This window comes from Protopterus annectens, chromosome 5.part1 (assembly GCF_019279795.1).
Source record: "Protopterus annectens isolate FY-2018-M chromosome 5.part1, PAN1.0, whole genome shotgun sequence".
Taxonomy (NCBI): Eukaryota; Metazoa; Chordata; order Ceratodontiformes; family Protopteridae; genus Protopterus; species Protopterus annectens.
The window spans coordinates 65,234,246-65,250,080 of record NC_056736.1 but is presented as its reverse complement, the minus strand read 5'-3'; the positions used below and the strand labels follow the sequence as shown (position 1 = coordinate 65,250,080).

The following is a 15,835-nucleotide window of genomic DNA, read 5'->3' as shown; positions in this document are numbered from 1 at the left end:
AATAAAGTGTTTGGTGTGTTTTAGAGTTGTTGTTGGTAACCTAAGAAGCCAGAGGGCTGATCAGGGGCAGGACTGCATTCCTGCATACCACATTGTCTATCTTGGGGAGATAATCATGGCTATTATTACTTTCTGGTGGAAATCAGGAAGTGGTTGAGTCCAATATGTAACAGAGGGAGGCAAAACGAGTTTCTGCTGCATGCAAGGATGTGTATATGTGAGTACACCTCACACCACTTGCCTGCGGGATAATTAGGGTATAAAATAAAAATCTCGGACTCTGCACTGTGATATTTCAAACTCCTAGTGATGGCTAATGCTAATGTCCCAGGATGGCAGCTCTGGGACAGTGGTCATCTACTTAGTCAGGAAAAGGAGTCTTGAAGATTGAGGAGAAGCACAAGAAATGGAATACAGTACTGTTGCTGTAAAGTACAAAAGATGAAAAAAAAAGAAAAGTGGGAACCTCCCACATGAGATGTAGTACAAATATGCATCAGGCACAGCATCACACAGGGAAGTTCAGATATCAGCAAGTGTCCTGGTACAAAACAAATGAAGGAACACTTGTCACTTCATGCTTTTCATTCACTTCCCATGTTTATAAACAACTCCAATTATAACCCTTCACCTATGGAATAAATGGACTGTTTATGATCCCACTATTACATTTCTATTAAGATCCAAATAGTCATTTGTGCATACATGCCAATTTCAGTTAAAGACTTAGATTTTTGGTTTGTTTATATTACCTGATCAGACCTGCACGTGAAGAATATAGGAATCAACTCCAGCACTGCAGGATGCATTTTACTCACTACCTTAGTCGCTAACCTATACTGTTTAGTTACCATGGCTGCACTCTGAATTAATGCATTTCAATTAATGTCTACTCTGGCCATTAACTATAAATTCAAGAATACTTCCAGTATCCTGAAATATATGGAAAATTATTAAACCAAGTAATGTTATTACTCAACACACATGATCGTACACAGAGTTCAAAAAAATGATATGAAGTGACAATGACTTCTGTGACTTAACAGAACAATATGACAGGAAGCATAAATACAGTGCCAACGTAAGTTCAATATTTATAAGCCATTCTCACATACTATACCATATATATAGATGGCTTTAATACAAGCTCTGCTTAAAAGCTGCAAGTTCCATGGGGTCCTAGCACCTACAACAAGAATCTGCTTATATGACTCACTGTTAAAGATAGATTTCTGGATGATCAATAAAAGCCAAGCACTCTATTACATCTCGAGCTAGCTAAAGGTTGACCCATGGCCATCACTCAATCACTCCATTAATTTCCTGCCCTCTATGACACTTAACTGAGAGAATATATCTAACAGTTATAACTGCATCTGTCTATGTTTTATTACTTTTAAACCACAGCATGACATTCAGTTACAAAGAACGACTGAAATTTTAAAAATTCTGAAGCGTGTCATGACTTGCTTATTGATTCACTCTAACTCTACCCCTTCCCACTGAAAAAAAAAAAAAAAAAGAAAAGAAAATAATTTACTTACTTTGATTTCAGTATGAACCTTTAAAACCTCTGGCAAAGGGGATGTGCATCTTAACAGTATTTATTTATTTATGTATGCTTTTCTCATGACTAGAGAAGGTTATGTACCTGCTACTGGTACTGACTCTGGAGTATTGTGTCGTCAATGACTGCTCAAAGTTCTAGTTATATTACAGAAGAGATGGCAATTATAATTACCTTCTGGCTGAAGGTAATCTGTATCTTATTATTCTAACCTTTAGTACATACTGAGAGGTTTGTTTAGTTTTTTGTAGTATAGCTCTGCAGTGATTCTTTTTTTCAATAATCATAAGAGTGTATTTGGTGCCATGTTTGCATAGTAACAACAGTCCCATTCTCTTATGTTGTCTAGCTTCTGAAGTCCCTAGACATTCTGCATAACGGAAGGTTAACCAGAAAGCTTTCTGATAAGATCAGACTTGATCAAGTACATCAAGTACATTCAGTGGTGCTAGGGTGTGTACACTTGCCATAAATGTAGATGTTCGAGTGTATTCACTGTTGCAGTCATCACACTTGGGTTATCTGCCTGCAGGTAGCCCTCAGTTGGCTCGATTACTAGAGACTTAGTATTTCTGTGTTAGTTGCTGTCGCTCCAGGTCTGACGTTAGGTCGTCAGGGGTATAAAAACAGGCAGCTGACGTTCAGTTTTTCTTGTCCCAAATGTCAGGAGCCCCCCAATAGCGAGCTAAGCTACGGTGGTAAAAATCACCACCAGTAAAAAGTAAATGCCAATACCAATACCTCTGCAAAGGATGAGTAGTACACACAGAGAGGAGAGAGAGAGAAGGGGGCTGGAGGGAGGGAAACCAGGACTGCAACAGTGAACACACTCGAACATCTACATTTATGGTAAGTGTACACAACTGTACTATGTTCTTCTTGTTTCACTGTTGCAGTCATCACACTTGGGTTGATTCCCAAAGCTGAGGAAAGGGTGGAGGCAAGTCAAGAAGTGTTTGGGCGGGCTAGAATGCCCTGCAGGACTGCAGCTGCAAAACCCGCCCTGGATTTGGAAAATATAGGGAGATGGTAATGCTTGGTGAATGTGTGTACAGAACTCCAGGTAGCAGCCTCCAGAATGTCACTGGTAGGGACTCCTATGAGGAATGCTGTAGAGGTTGCCCTAGTGGGATGTGTTCTGACCCCCTGAGGGGTTGGTTTCCCATGGTGTTTGTAGCAGAAATGGATACAGTGTGCTATCTGTTTGGAAATTGTCTGTTCTGAAATGGCATTGCCCTCTGCCTCTGCCCCAAGTGCAAAACTGAGTAATAACTGGTCAGATTTCCTGAAGGCCTTAGTCCTATCCAGGTAGAATCTGAGGTGTCTGTGCACGTCCAAGGAGTGCAGGATTCTTTCCCCTTTATTTTGAGGATAAGGAAAGAAGGTTGGCAAATGGATAGATTGGTTGAGAGCCACACTGGACACCACATTGGGCATAAAGGATGGATAAGTCCTGAGGGAGACCCTGTCAGCATGAAAAATAATGAAGGGTTCCACTGACTTAAGTGCTTGTAGCTCGGACACTCTTCTCGCTGAAGTGACAGCCAGGAGCAATGCCATTTTCCAAGAGAAGAGTTTTAAGTCTGCTGACACTGCAGGCTCAAAAGGGGGCAGTGTGAGCTTTTCCAGTACAAAGTTAAGGTCCCAAGCAGGGGTGGGTGCTCTTCTTGGTGGACTTAAGTTGTTTGCTCCTCTCAGGAACTGTTTGATGAGATGGTGAGAGAACAGAGGTGGTTCAGAGTTGTAATGAGCGGAGATGGCAGAGGCATGAATCTTAATGGAGGAGAAGGAAAGGCCTCTGTGGAGTAGATCCACTAAGTAATCCAGGATTAGAGGTAGGGAGGGCAGAGATCCACCTCTGGGGTCCCCCATTTCTGAATCAGAAGGCTGAAGGTGCTGGGCTCTAATTGCCACTCGTGTGGGTCTAGGAGATTTCTGCTTAAGTCTTCTGCCAGTGAGCTTTGTTTGCCTGGCAGGAATTGAGCTTTGCAGATGGACCTGCATGTCCAAGGAAGTGTTCCACAGGGCCATGGCTAGCCTGCAGAGTGGGTTGCCCCCTGCTTGTTTATGTACCACATAACTGTGGTGTTGTCTGTTTTTATTAGAAGGGATCCTGCTGAGAGTAGGGATCTGAAAGCTGTTAGAGTGTACTGAACAGCTATCATCTCTTTTTGGTTGATGTGCAGATGAATTTGACTTGGGCTCCAGTGTCCCTGAATGTACTTGTCGTACAGGTGTGCCCCCCAGGCATAGTCTGATGCATCTGTGGTTAGCATCTGGGCAGCGTCCCCTGTTGTGGTTGCATGCTGCTGCTCACCAAAGAAACTCTGTCCTTAGACAGTATGATAGGCATGACAGTTTCCAGGTCCTGAGAATGTTGGCACCAAAGACTTAAGTACCACTGAAGTTTCCTCATATGCATTCTGGCATATGGAATTAGTAGGATACATGAGGACATGAACCCTAGGGCCTGAAGGATTTTCCTTGTGGATAGCTGGGTTCTGGTGGCCATTTGAGTGAAGTAGTCAGATAGGCTTGTTTTTCTAAGGAATGCCATCTGGGATGCTGTGTCCAAGCTTGCTCCCAGGAATACAATCTTTTGACTGGGGACTAGTTTTGATTTATTTTCACTGATGGTGTACCCCAGGGAGGTTAGAAGGTTTTTTTACAAATGTCAGGTGCTGCAAGAGCATTTTCTGACTGACTGCCTGAATCAGGCAGTCACCCAAGTATGGGTAAATTGAAATTTTTCTTTGTCTGCAGTAGGTAATGGCTGAAGACATTTTGTGAATACTCTGGGAGCAGTGGATAAGCCAAAGGGAAGTGCAGAAAACTAATAATGCATAGATCCTGCCCTGAAGCGTATACATTTCCTGCAAGAATCCCTGATAGTGATGTGCAGATAGGCTTCTTTTAAGTCTAGGGTGGCTAACCAGGCATCTTTGGCCAGCATAGGAAGAAGCTGCTTGCAGGGTGAGCATTTTGAATTTTAGTACAACCAGGAAGGTGTTTGGAGTGGAAAGATCAAGGATTGGGCACCAAGTACCCTCTTTTCTGGGTACCAGGAAAAGTATGGAATAGAACCTTTGACCTATCTGTTCTGCAGGAACAGGCTGAAGTGCCCTTATAGAGAGCAGGAATTGAACTTGGTTTTGTGCCTCTGCCCACTGGTTTGGAGGAATGTCTGGGAACCCTTTTGGGTTTGGCAGGGAGTGGAAGTAAAATTTGTGCCCTTGGGATACAATGTTGAGGACCCATCGGTCTTTGGTGAACAAAGTCCAGTTTTTTGCATGATGGGTAAGTTTTCCTCCTAGAAGTTGGACAGAGGTAGGGAGTGGAGTTGTGAATTCTTTCCGTACGGTGGTGGCTTAGCACTCCCTGTTTTTGAAGTGGAGGCACTCCATTGCTTAGATCTCTGCACACCCTGAGACTGTAGTCTGGGGCATTTGTTTCTCCTGGGTCTAGTTTGAGATGGCCTTGAGGGGCCTGGAAAGGACCAATGTTTCAAGGGGCAATGCCTACTGAATTTAGGAGGCTGTACTTGCAAGAAATCTTTGACTGTGCATAGATTTAGCTTTTTCTTCCATCTTTTTAAGAACCTCTTCTGCTTTGGTGCCAAACAGATTGTCCTTATTCAAAGGAGCATCTAGTAATTTTGATTTGACATGGTCTGGCAAGGTCTGCTCCTTAAGCCAAGCATGCCATCTCACTAAAGAACCAGTGACTGCTGCCCTGCAAGATGCTTCTAAGGCATCAAAGCCACATTGCAAAGTATGCTTACTGACTTGGCTTGCAGAATGCATAAGCTCTTGTAATTCTTTATTTTCTACAGACTGTAAAGGTAGCTATTTTTTGCTTAATAAGTTCCATTATGTTGTTGGTACTTCAGCATGTGAAACTGGCAATTCAAAGCCCTAATGGCTAGAGTTACAGAGGTGTATACTTTCTTACCCCATCTGTCTAAAGCTCTGGAATCCCTGTTCAAAGGGGTGGGATTCTTAGCTGTAGTTGCTTTGATACCTTTAGGCCCCTGGGAGATGACCTCTGGGTCAGCAGTAGGATTTATGAAAAGGAATTTGTGTCAGGAACTCTGTAATACCTGCATGGTTTCCTAGGAGCAGGGGGTAAGGTATCAGGAGTTAAAACTGGATTCCATAAAGACATCATCCACAACATCCAGGGCTGGGGTATTGCTAAAGACCTGTGTTGTGGCAAATCTAGAAATTCTCTGAGTCTCTTTTTGGACTGAGTATAGTCTTGGCATTCCCAGTGGAAATGCTCTCTTAAAGTATGTAAGGTTTCCCCAAAAGAAAAATCCTCTGGAGGAGAAGCAGAGGGAATGGATTCCTCTGCATCTGAATCATCATAAGCAGATAAAGGCATGTCTTTATAATCAGATACCTCAGAGTCATTGGACTCTTGGTCTGTTAAAGTTGCTGGGGACAGGTCTCTTTTTCTCTTACCAGGGGAAGGCTGACTTCCCCTAATCAGTATAATAAGGTCTTCTGCCATTTTAAGCATTTGCTGTTGTGGCAAGGAATCAGGTGCATGAGTTTGGGTCGTCGGTTGTTTAGGCGTAACATGTACTCTTGGCCTTAGAAACTCGGTAGTTTTAGACAGAACTGAAGATGCAAAAGAAGTCGGTTTGTGTCGAATATCGGTAGTGCAAAGAACTTCCTCAGAAGCCGGTGCCTGCTCAGCGGCTCCGGACCCATCCAAGGTAGAGACATCCGCAGGTTCTATAGTCGAAGAAGAGTCTTGCGGCATACCAGACTCCGAACGGGTCTCGTAGAGGCCTGCGAATCCACTAAAGCGGGCATCAGGGGCTGCAAAAGCGCCTCACTGAGTACTGGTGAACTGGCGACTAGCTTAACGGAAGCGGCATCGGCAGTTTTGGACCTGTGCGGTCTGTCTCTGTCTTTATCCTTACGTTTTTTCGGAAGATCGGTAGTTGGATGGCTTACCGAAACCATTTCGGAACACGGAGATCGAGAACGAAAGTATTTAGCAACAATAAGGGCCCGATGACAAATAGTTTGGGCGTTGAACAAGGCACAATACCGACAGCGAGGTAAATCGTGGTCTGGGCCTAAACAGGTGACGCAGTAAGAATGGAAATCTCGGTGTTGTATTTGCGTTCCACAGGCAAGACCAATGTTAACTTTTTCTGTCATCGGTTAGAGCAAGAAAAGAGGATCCCCAATGGGGTACTTACCTATAGACTACTTCAGGATAATTCAATTCGGAAACAAAAAGTCAGGTAGCAGCCAACCGGCACTCATGCGAACTGCTTCTGCTTTGGGCTCCTCGGCAAGAAAGACTGATGTAATTGCATCGGCTGCCTGTTTTTATACCCCTGATGACCTGACGTCAGACTTGGAGCAACAGCAACCGACGCAGAAATACTAAATCTCTGGTATTCGGGCAAACTGAGGGCTACCTGAAGGCAGATAACCAAAGTGTGATGACTGCAACAGTGAAACATGAAGAACATCAGCTGTGCTAGTGGACAGCAGACTGATGAACACTACTAGAGACTGTAAAAAAATAAATTTATCGATTACCAGCACAAACTGAGATGATGCACAAAGCTATGTGCCTTGCCAAATGCAAGAATCTTGTATAAATGTATTACGATAGCTAGATTTTGTGGTTAACAAATGAAAAAAGCTTTACAAAAATAAAAATAAAACACTGATTCACAGTACAGGAATGGGAATGACAGGCTGACTTAATTCAACTGGAATGTCTGCATATGACACTGAGCAAGCTTGGGGCAGCAAAGACTGAAAGGAAATGCATCCCAGAGAGAAGTACCTGATCTGCACAGAAGTGACAGAAATTTTAAATTCCACTCAGAGTTATGAATTACCTACATGAACATGTACAAATAGTATCTCAGGCTAGCTAGTCACTGCAGTACTAAATCTACAACCAACTTCAGAGCAGACTCGTGCACTGAAGCACACTGCTGGCTTGCACACGAGCAGGAAGCCAGCAATGGATTCTAGCTGCTAATAGCAGGAATGGCAGTTGCTTTCAGAGTATTGTGATTACAGTGTGAGAAATCAGCATGTGTTTTAAACAGAGGTACAAGTGGTCTCATTCTGATTTTATATATATATATATATATATATATATATATATATATATATACACATATATGCGCACACACACACACATGGGTCCACTTCTTAATTTCGAACATCCACAATCCTGACTTTCAAAATATCGAACCCAGAATTTCGAAATTGTGGAATCTCGAAATTAAGAGAAAAAAAAAAAAGAAACCAAGACATCAAAAAACATGTTTTTGCAGGGGGCAAGCCCCCTGCACCCCCCACACCCCCTACAACTTAAATATACTAACTCCGAGATCGAGCTACAGTGAGGAGAATGGTAATGTTCCTGTTCCGCACTATATAGAGCAATCTCCATTACTGTTCTCTTCACTACAGCGCAATCTCAGAGTTAGTATATTTAAGTTGCAGGGGGTGTGGGGGTGCAGGGGGGCTTGCTACCTGCAAAAACATATTTTTTGATGTATTTTTTTATTTTTTTTTTCTTCTTAATTTTGAGATTCCACAATCTCAACATTCTGGGTTCGATATTTTAAAAGTCGAGATTGTGGACTTTAGAAATTAAGAAGTGGACTCATATATATATATATATATATAAAACAAATACATAAACGTTCAATAGCCTCAAAAAAAGTTACTCTCTCAAATTAAATTTCAATGAAGCCAGCTAAACATCAATAACAAAATGATAGAATATGGATTATCAGAGACAAAAATGCACTGATATGTTATAAGGCTGTCTACTGTACTTCTACCCCCTTTAAAAATCCTGCTCAAAGCTGACATGTAGATAACTAAAGACTCTGTTAAATCACAGAACTCCACAAAATTCCAATTCACTGGCAGAACATTTGTATACCGGTGACTGGTGCAACCTATTCCTCCCCACTACACCAGTTTACTGACAGAGCAGTAAAGATTACTTGATAGATGTCCTTCTCTTCTCTGTTGCAATATTCCTGAAATAAGGGAGTTGCTTGCCAAGGTGACAACCTGATGTTGGCCATCATACTAGTCTTTTACTACATAAGGTGCGTAGTATGCCTGACATTGCCTGTCAGCAGACGTTGGCCCTAAAAAAGACATACGCTCACAACACCCACAGAACAGAGGCCCCAGGTGGAGAGACAGTCTAAGGGAATGAGGATCAGTGCAATTAAGAAAGGTAAGAAGCTGGGGGAAAGAGGGTGGGTTGGAATACTGCAACAGAGAAGAGAAGGGCAGCTATTGTTATGGTAAGTTCTTACACAACTAATCTATGACCTTCTATTCTTCTGTTGCAGTATTCCTGACATAAGGGAGAATTCAAAAGCTCACGAGGAAAGGGAGGAGGAAGTGGCATAGGAATTTTCTATGAAGCCATGGATCTGGAGGTAAAATCCAGCTTATAGTGTTTGGTGAAGGTGTGGACAAATGTCCAAATAGCAGCTTCTAGGACAGAGTTGGTATCCATACTCCTGAGGAAAGCACCTGAAGAAGATACTGCTCTGTTAGAGTGAGCTTTGACTGAGCCAGGGAGAACCTTACCATGGTGGGCGCAACAAAAGGCAATAGATTTGGATATCCAGTTAGAGATGGTCTTATTAGATGCAGGCAATCCCTGAGCACTGAGATGGAAAGACACAAATAATTGGTCTGTTTTCCTTAAGGTGTTAGTCTTGTGTAAATAGAATCTGAGCTGTCTGTGCACATCCAGGGTGTGCAGGATCCTCTCCCTACTGTTCTGGGGGGAGGGAAAGAATGTTGGTAAGTGAATATACTGGTTTAAGGACAATTCATTGACAACCTTTGGCATGAAGGAGGGACTGGTCCACAGGGACACCCTGTCTTTGTGGAAAGACAAGGAAAGGGGGGAGAAGCCATAAGGATTTGTAACTCTGAGATTTGCCTGACAGAGGTAATGGCCACCAGGAGGACTGTTTTCCTAGTGCAGTGTTTGAACAAAGTAGAGGAAGCAGGTTCAAAGGTGCTTGAGCCAATTTCTGTAGTACAAAGTTGAGGTCCCAGGGTGAAGCCATGGGTCTACTACTGGGGGGGTCTGATATGAAGGACACCTTTGAGGAATTGTTTAGCTTCGAATCTAGAAGCTAAGGGAGGATTTAGTGGAAAACAAGCAGAAATAACTGACAAATGAGCTTTAACTGGAGAGTATGCTAATCCTGCATTAAGCAATTCACACAGATAGGATCGAACCATAAGCAGGAGCACCTTCAATGGGTCCTGGTACCTGGTCAGACACCAAAGAAGAAACCTCTTCCATTTGGAGAAGTAAGATTTTCTAGTAGTAGGTTTCCTGGCCTCCTGCAGTACTTGAAGCACATCTTTAGAGTCAACGTGTCTGAATGGTATCAGGGTTCTATTACCCACAGAGTTAGTTGGAGAGTTTCCAGGTGTGGGTGTACGAGTGAGCCCTTGTTCTGCATTAATAGGTCCATTCTGTGGGGTAACTTGTGGTGACTGCCCTTGGCTAGGTGAAAGAAGGGGGAACCAATGCTGTCTTGGCCAGAAGGGAGTCACCAGCAAGATTTTTGACATTTCCTGCTGGACATTCAAATAGGACTTTGGGAATGAGTGGAAGGGGAAGGAATGCATATAGGAATTTCTCCTTCCAGGAGATTGAAAGGGTGTCCACTCTCTATGCCTGAGGATGGTTTTCTCTGGCACAAAACCGAGGGAGCTGTTTGTTCATGCGGGAGGCAAACAAATCTCTCTCTTGAATACCCCACTGGTGGACAATGTCTAAAAACACATCCGTGTGAAGCATCCATTCATGGGCTTGTGTCCTGGATCTGCTTAGGGAGTCCCCCACTGTATTCTGGCTGGAGGGGATGTACATCTCTTGGAGAAATACATCTAGGAGGCGAGGTAGATCCCATACCTGCATGGCTAGTCTGCACAGGAAGCTCATCCCCCACTTACCTCAGTTGCAACCACCAGCTATTAAGTCAGTGCATGAGCATGTCATCTTTTAGGGGCATTATAATTTGCTATATATTATTTATGAAGGGAGGAAGTACCTCCATTATTATTGGTCAGGTACAGTCACTTCCTTTACCATGCACAACTTAGCACATTGGGAATACAAAAAAAGCAAAGAATGACTTAAAAAGGGGAATGTAAGTTCCAACCGCCCAATAAAAAACAAAGAGGGACAAGACCATGAAGAAAACAAATTGCTAGATGGGACTGTAAAGGCAGGGAAATAAAAATAAAAATGTTTCACAGTACAGGAATGGAAAAGACTTAATTGAACTGGAATGTCTGCAGGTACTAAAAGGGCATTGTACATTTGATTAATTGCTAGTTATTTGACTCAAATCATCCAACAGGTTGAAAGTGATTGAGATGGTAGATATTCAGAACTTAGAAAGTGGTAATTGTACTGCATATTTTATATTCTTTAAGTAATATTCTGATTTCTGAAGCCCTTATATTTATTATGTCTAGTTAAATAAATTAAGCACTAATAGATACTGTTACACAATGCAAATATATACACACACACACACACACATTTCAAAATAAAAGGGGTGATCTTTACTGTACAGTACATCTCATATGGGGATAGAAAAACATTCAGCAACATACAAGAATATGTAAGGACAAGGTGTTGACTCACTTTGCAGAGGGAGCTAAGATTGAACCCATAGGTCTGTGCATTCCGTGATCCAGCATTCATGAAGTTTCCCATTAGCAACACCAGCTCCAACAACTTACTGAAGCTTTTGCTTTTTCTTATCTCTTCACAGGCAGCACTGACGGCCATGATGTCAGGTTTGATGTTATTCACCTGCTCTTCAAACTGAAGCTTAAAGAGTATGGCATTGAGGCGTGGCTTTAGTCTCTTCACACTGCTCATCTGATAAGAAATAATAATAAAAAAGATTTTCTGTGAAAATGTTGTTCATGCCTTAGTAGTACAAACATACATATATTCCTGGATGATTTATTAATGCCTTAGACTTGAAGAAGCAATACATCTTTTAAAATGATAGCAAAAATGGATGAAGGAATGAGGCATACATGGGCAAGCAACTGAAATCCTGCTTCAGGTTGCTAATAACTACTTTCTCTGTACAGAAACTTGTATAAGCAATAAAAGATAAACACCCATCATAGATCAAACCTGTCAACCCTATAAAAGCTAATACGTGTTTATGACCAAAAAGTTGTAAAAAAATAAAACAAAAAGGCAAGCTTTCTGCAGATCAGGTTATATAATAGTAACACAAGACAGACAATTTTTATTTGAAAATAAAACATAAAGGTAGAATTATTTTGCATTGTGGGGGCATTTTAACAATCTTACATAATCATCTTGTATAAAATAATCATTCAGATTGTTGACTGCTATTACAGGAAAAAAAATGCATTATTTTATTGCGTACACAAGTTTAATTATACCTGAGGTTAGAGATGTTAAAAACTTGCTTATCTGCTGAAAAGAAAAGTTTTGTAAAAATCAGAAAATAAAGGAATGATGTTGCTAGTCTGCATTGATTTCTGACTCACATTCATCTTTATATTGTTTTCCAGAACACCAATCCATATATATGCAAGGCAAGAAGAAAAGCCTCTCTCTAAACCATGTTGGTTCAGGAGGCCTGATGCAGCTTAAATAAATTAATAATCAAGCACTCATCAAAGAAAAACATATTTTACTTATTGATTTGTTCATACACATATATACATATATTGCTTGCAGACCCTTTTCTAGAAGACTCTGGCTAAACAGCAGTAGAAGTAACACTGACAAAGGAAAAAAACATTTTTAAAGACACACACACAGTGTAATAGTGACAATAAATGTTAATAATTTAAACAAGGTCTATTTGAGTACAAAAAAGGAAAATCTGAGTGGGACAGAAAAATTATAGCATTGTTATGGGATAACAGTGTAACAGGTGGAGTTAGGGTAAATACAGAAAGAGAGTAGGTGAGCTGAAAATCAGACTGTTTTTTGAAAAAGGAGTAAGAGAATAGGTATCGGTCAGAGAAACATGACCATAAGAAATGTAGGTATGCAAATGTTTATGATGTTGGTGGGAAGGAGAATGATGCAGGGAATTCTGAGTAACAGGGTGAGGGGCTTCAGTCACATACTGTATGTAAAAGAGATCAATGTGCAAGAATAAGAAAAGGTTTGATGAGTGCTGGATTAACCATGGCTGTCAAAGCAGTGTCAGTGAAATGAGTTTTTGATGCATTTTCAGGATCCTTTAAAATCCACGATGTAACAAACGTGATGCTCTATGGGATTTCATTTTTAGTATTCTTCTGTGCAAGTTTGGTTAATATTCTCTCAACAGCAGATATGGAGTAAGGTGGTCTAGTAAGGAGATAGGGGGTCAGTGCTTCTTTGCATGTAGGGCGGATAGCTTTGAAAAATGAAATTTCTTAGTGGGGGTAGTAGCGGCCACTGAGAATCTTAAAGTTCAGTACATTTAGCAAAAAGGAGGCTCCAGTGTCCACTGGGGGCCAACTGCATCTTTTAAGAGTTAGGCAGTGATGTTCAGAAGGAGGTGTAGTGTATACAGAGTAGGATCTTGTTGGGTGTGAGTTTAGTGTGATAAGGGGAGAGTGTAGATTCAAATTTGGGGAGGAGCACATTAAAGGCAATGACTTCCCTGGTTTCTTTTGTCTGGAGGCTGAGATTTTGTAGATAACTCTGAAGTTTATAAGGGATCTTTGTGTTTGGGCTTCTATGTATGTTGTAAATAAATGTGTGGTCAAGTGGAAGGTATAGATATTTTTGCCTGCTGACATATGGTAATGGCCAACTGATTAGGTCATGAAGTTGAAGGGGTTAAGCAGTCTGCAGCTTTCTATTAGTGCCAGATAATACAACTGTATATTTTTTGTTATTTAAAACTAGTTTACTAGTGTGCACTCAGTTCCATAATAACATAAGGTCAGTCTGCATTTACAGAGTTCTGTGTGTGAGGTGGATGACCTGGTAATAACAATGCAATTGGAATATAGCATGACATTTAAGTTTGGTAACTCCCACGAGAGATCATTTATAAACAGTGAAAATACAACAGGTCTCGGATCCAACCACTGTGTGACTATAGCTGGTAGTGGGTTTGTGATACTAATTTCAGGTGGTAGAGAGAAGGGTCTGCTACGTAGGCAGCCATGGATCTCACAAACCTCATCTGGTATATAATGAGACTTATGGCCATATACAGCTTAAATATATTAATAATCAAGTGTTCATCAAAGAAAATGTAAAAAAAAATGTCTTTTGACTTAAGAATTGTATGTTCTTCACTACTGACATTTTATTTGCAAATACAAAATATTATTTGGCTGGCTTTGCATAGCTATAGTTTTCACATTTCTGTCCATTTAGGCTTTGGCTATATTTCCCCAAAACAACAAGTTATGACATACATACCCCTACAGTGAAGAGGGTAAACTTGTACAGTCACAGACCAATAACTCCCCAATCAGTTGATTACAAATGGCTAAGATACTGCCACATTTCTCATATGATGTAACAGGCAGGACAGAGTAGGCCTGTGAGGGTCATAATGTAGCTACAAATTTTCAAGGCCATTTCAAAATCTTGAATGTTATCAGTAAGTCACAATAGGAGACCCAGCTATTTAGGGCCCTTTTTTGACAGCATTTTATAGGGCACTCTGGGGTTTTGGGGGGGGGGGGTACAACAAGTATCCTAGCACTTCAAATGTTTAATCAGCACAGGAGGAAAAGGTAGACTGTAGCTGCACATAAAGATGAGCAAGTTTAACCCAAATGGAAAATTGCGGCAAGAACAAGTTAATATCACACCCTTCTGGAAACAAGGTGGAATGTAGCAAACTGTTCAACCACATCAACAAAAAACTCAAAGTAGCAGGCTCCCTTTTCACATCTGAATGACTCAGCAGTGTGCATCTTCCCGTTTGCAGGGCTATTTAGAAAAAGTGGTTTGATCCTTCTAAACATATTTTATATTCTTTTCATACAAGAGGGGTCCCTCATACCTATATTCTAGGTAAGCTGGGTGATAAAATAAGGAGGATGAGCAAACGGTGCTCAGGTCACTATATTTAAAAATGCAATTGCTATAAGGTTACTTTTTTTGTATCTTAGGATAAAAACAAATGCATTAATAACAGGATCACTCGTGCCAGACTCACAAATGTTTACTTGATTATAGAGAGGAAAGACGAATTAGGACAACGACTAAGTGTAAGAATATCATTTAACTAACACTCTTCTTTAAGAAGAATTCTGCTGCACACACAAATGGAATCTAAAGATGTATGGAAATCACATTTAGTTGCTCATTGAGTACTATCCAAAGCACAACTGCTTCATCAGAAGCATACTCCTATCTCCAGTAAATTACTGCAGTAAAATAATCAATCATCTTTATTCTGTTTCCTCATAGCCTGTCAAAAATTCAGGATCATGAGACCAATAAGGCTGAGACTTCTCATTTCAGCAATTACTCAGTCATAGCAAATGGCTACTTACTTCCCACATACTCATATGCTGCCATTATCTTCACAACTTTACATTCAACTCAGCTTGTAGAATTTGAGCAGTGCTAAAATAAGACAGCTAAATGTGTTACCAGTGTAAAGAAAAGAACCTGCCACTGCACATAAAACAACTCGGCTGATTTAAGTACCCAAATTACATCAACTACCATCAACTTAAATATCATATACATTTTTTTTCATACCTCAGAAGTATTTTCTTTAATGGTATACTCCCACTAGAAAACTTAATTCCTTCGATAAATTCCTGAACTACACCTCTCCTTCCCATAACTCTCTCTACTGAAGTTATGTTGTTAAAAATGAGACTCCCTACCCACTTCTCCACATCAGATAAACAAATCTAACCTCTTCACAAAAAAATCACATTTCAAAGACAAATGGATCTGTCAATGTACCATTACCCTAGATAAGCCTAACAGCCTACAGTCCATCTACATTTCCTTTTCCCTACGTCATATAAAACCTTTCTTTTTAGATACAGCAATGATCCTGAGACTGACACCTCTAATTTCCTCTCACTGTACTTCACTCCTTACTTAATCTCCCTTAGTCTCAACTCAATATCCTGTCTTAAAAAACCCTCTCCTTATAAAAAATGCTATACGTGTTTCCTCAAGATGATATGCTCTACTGTAATCTGATATGCTCGAGTATTTCCAGAATGTGAAATG

The 15,835-nt window shown here is 40.8% G+C and overlaps 1 protein-coding gene across 3 annotated transcripts in view; it reads right to left on the bottom strand.

Moving 5' to 3' along the window:
• DIAPH3 (diaphanous related formin 3) overlaps positions 1-15,835 on the bottom strand; it is a 4,946,160-nt gene that overhangs the window by 1,408,243 nt on the left and 3,522,082 nt on the right. For all 3 annotated transcript variants that reach the window (XM_044072887.1, XM_044072888.1, XM_044072889.1), the window contains one exon: positions 11,267-11,506. In XM_044072887.1, coding sequence (XP_043928822.1) covers positions 11,267-11,506 — 240 coding nt within the window. The remainder of the gene's footprint in view (positions 1-11,266; positions 11,507-15,835) is intronic.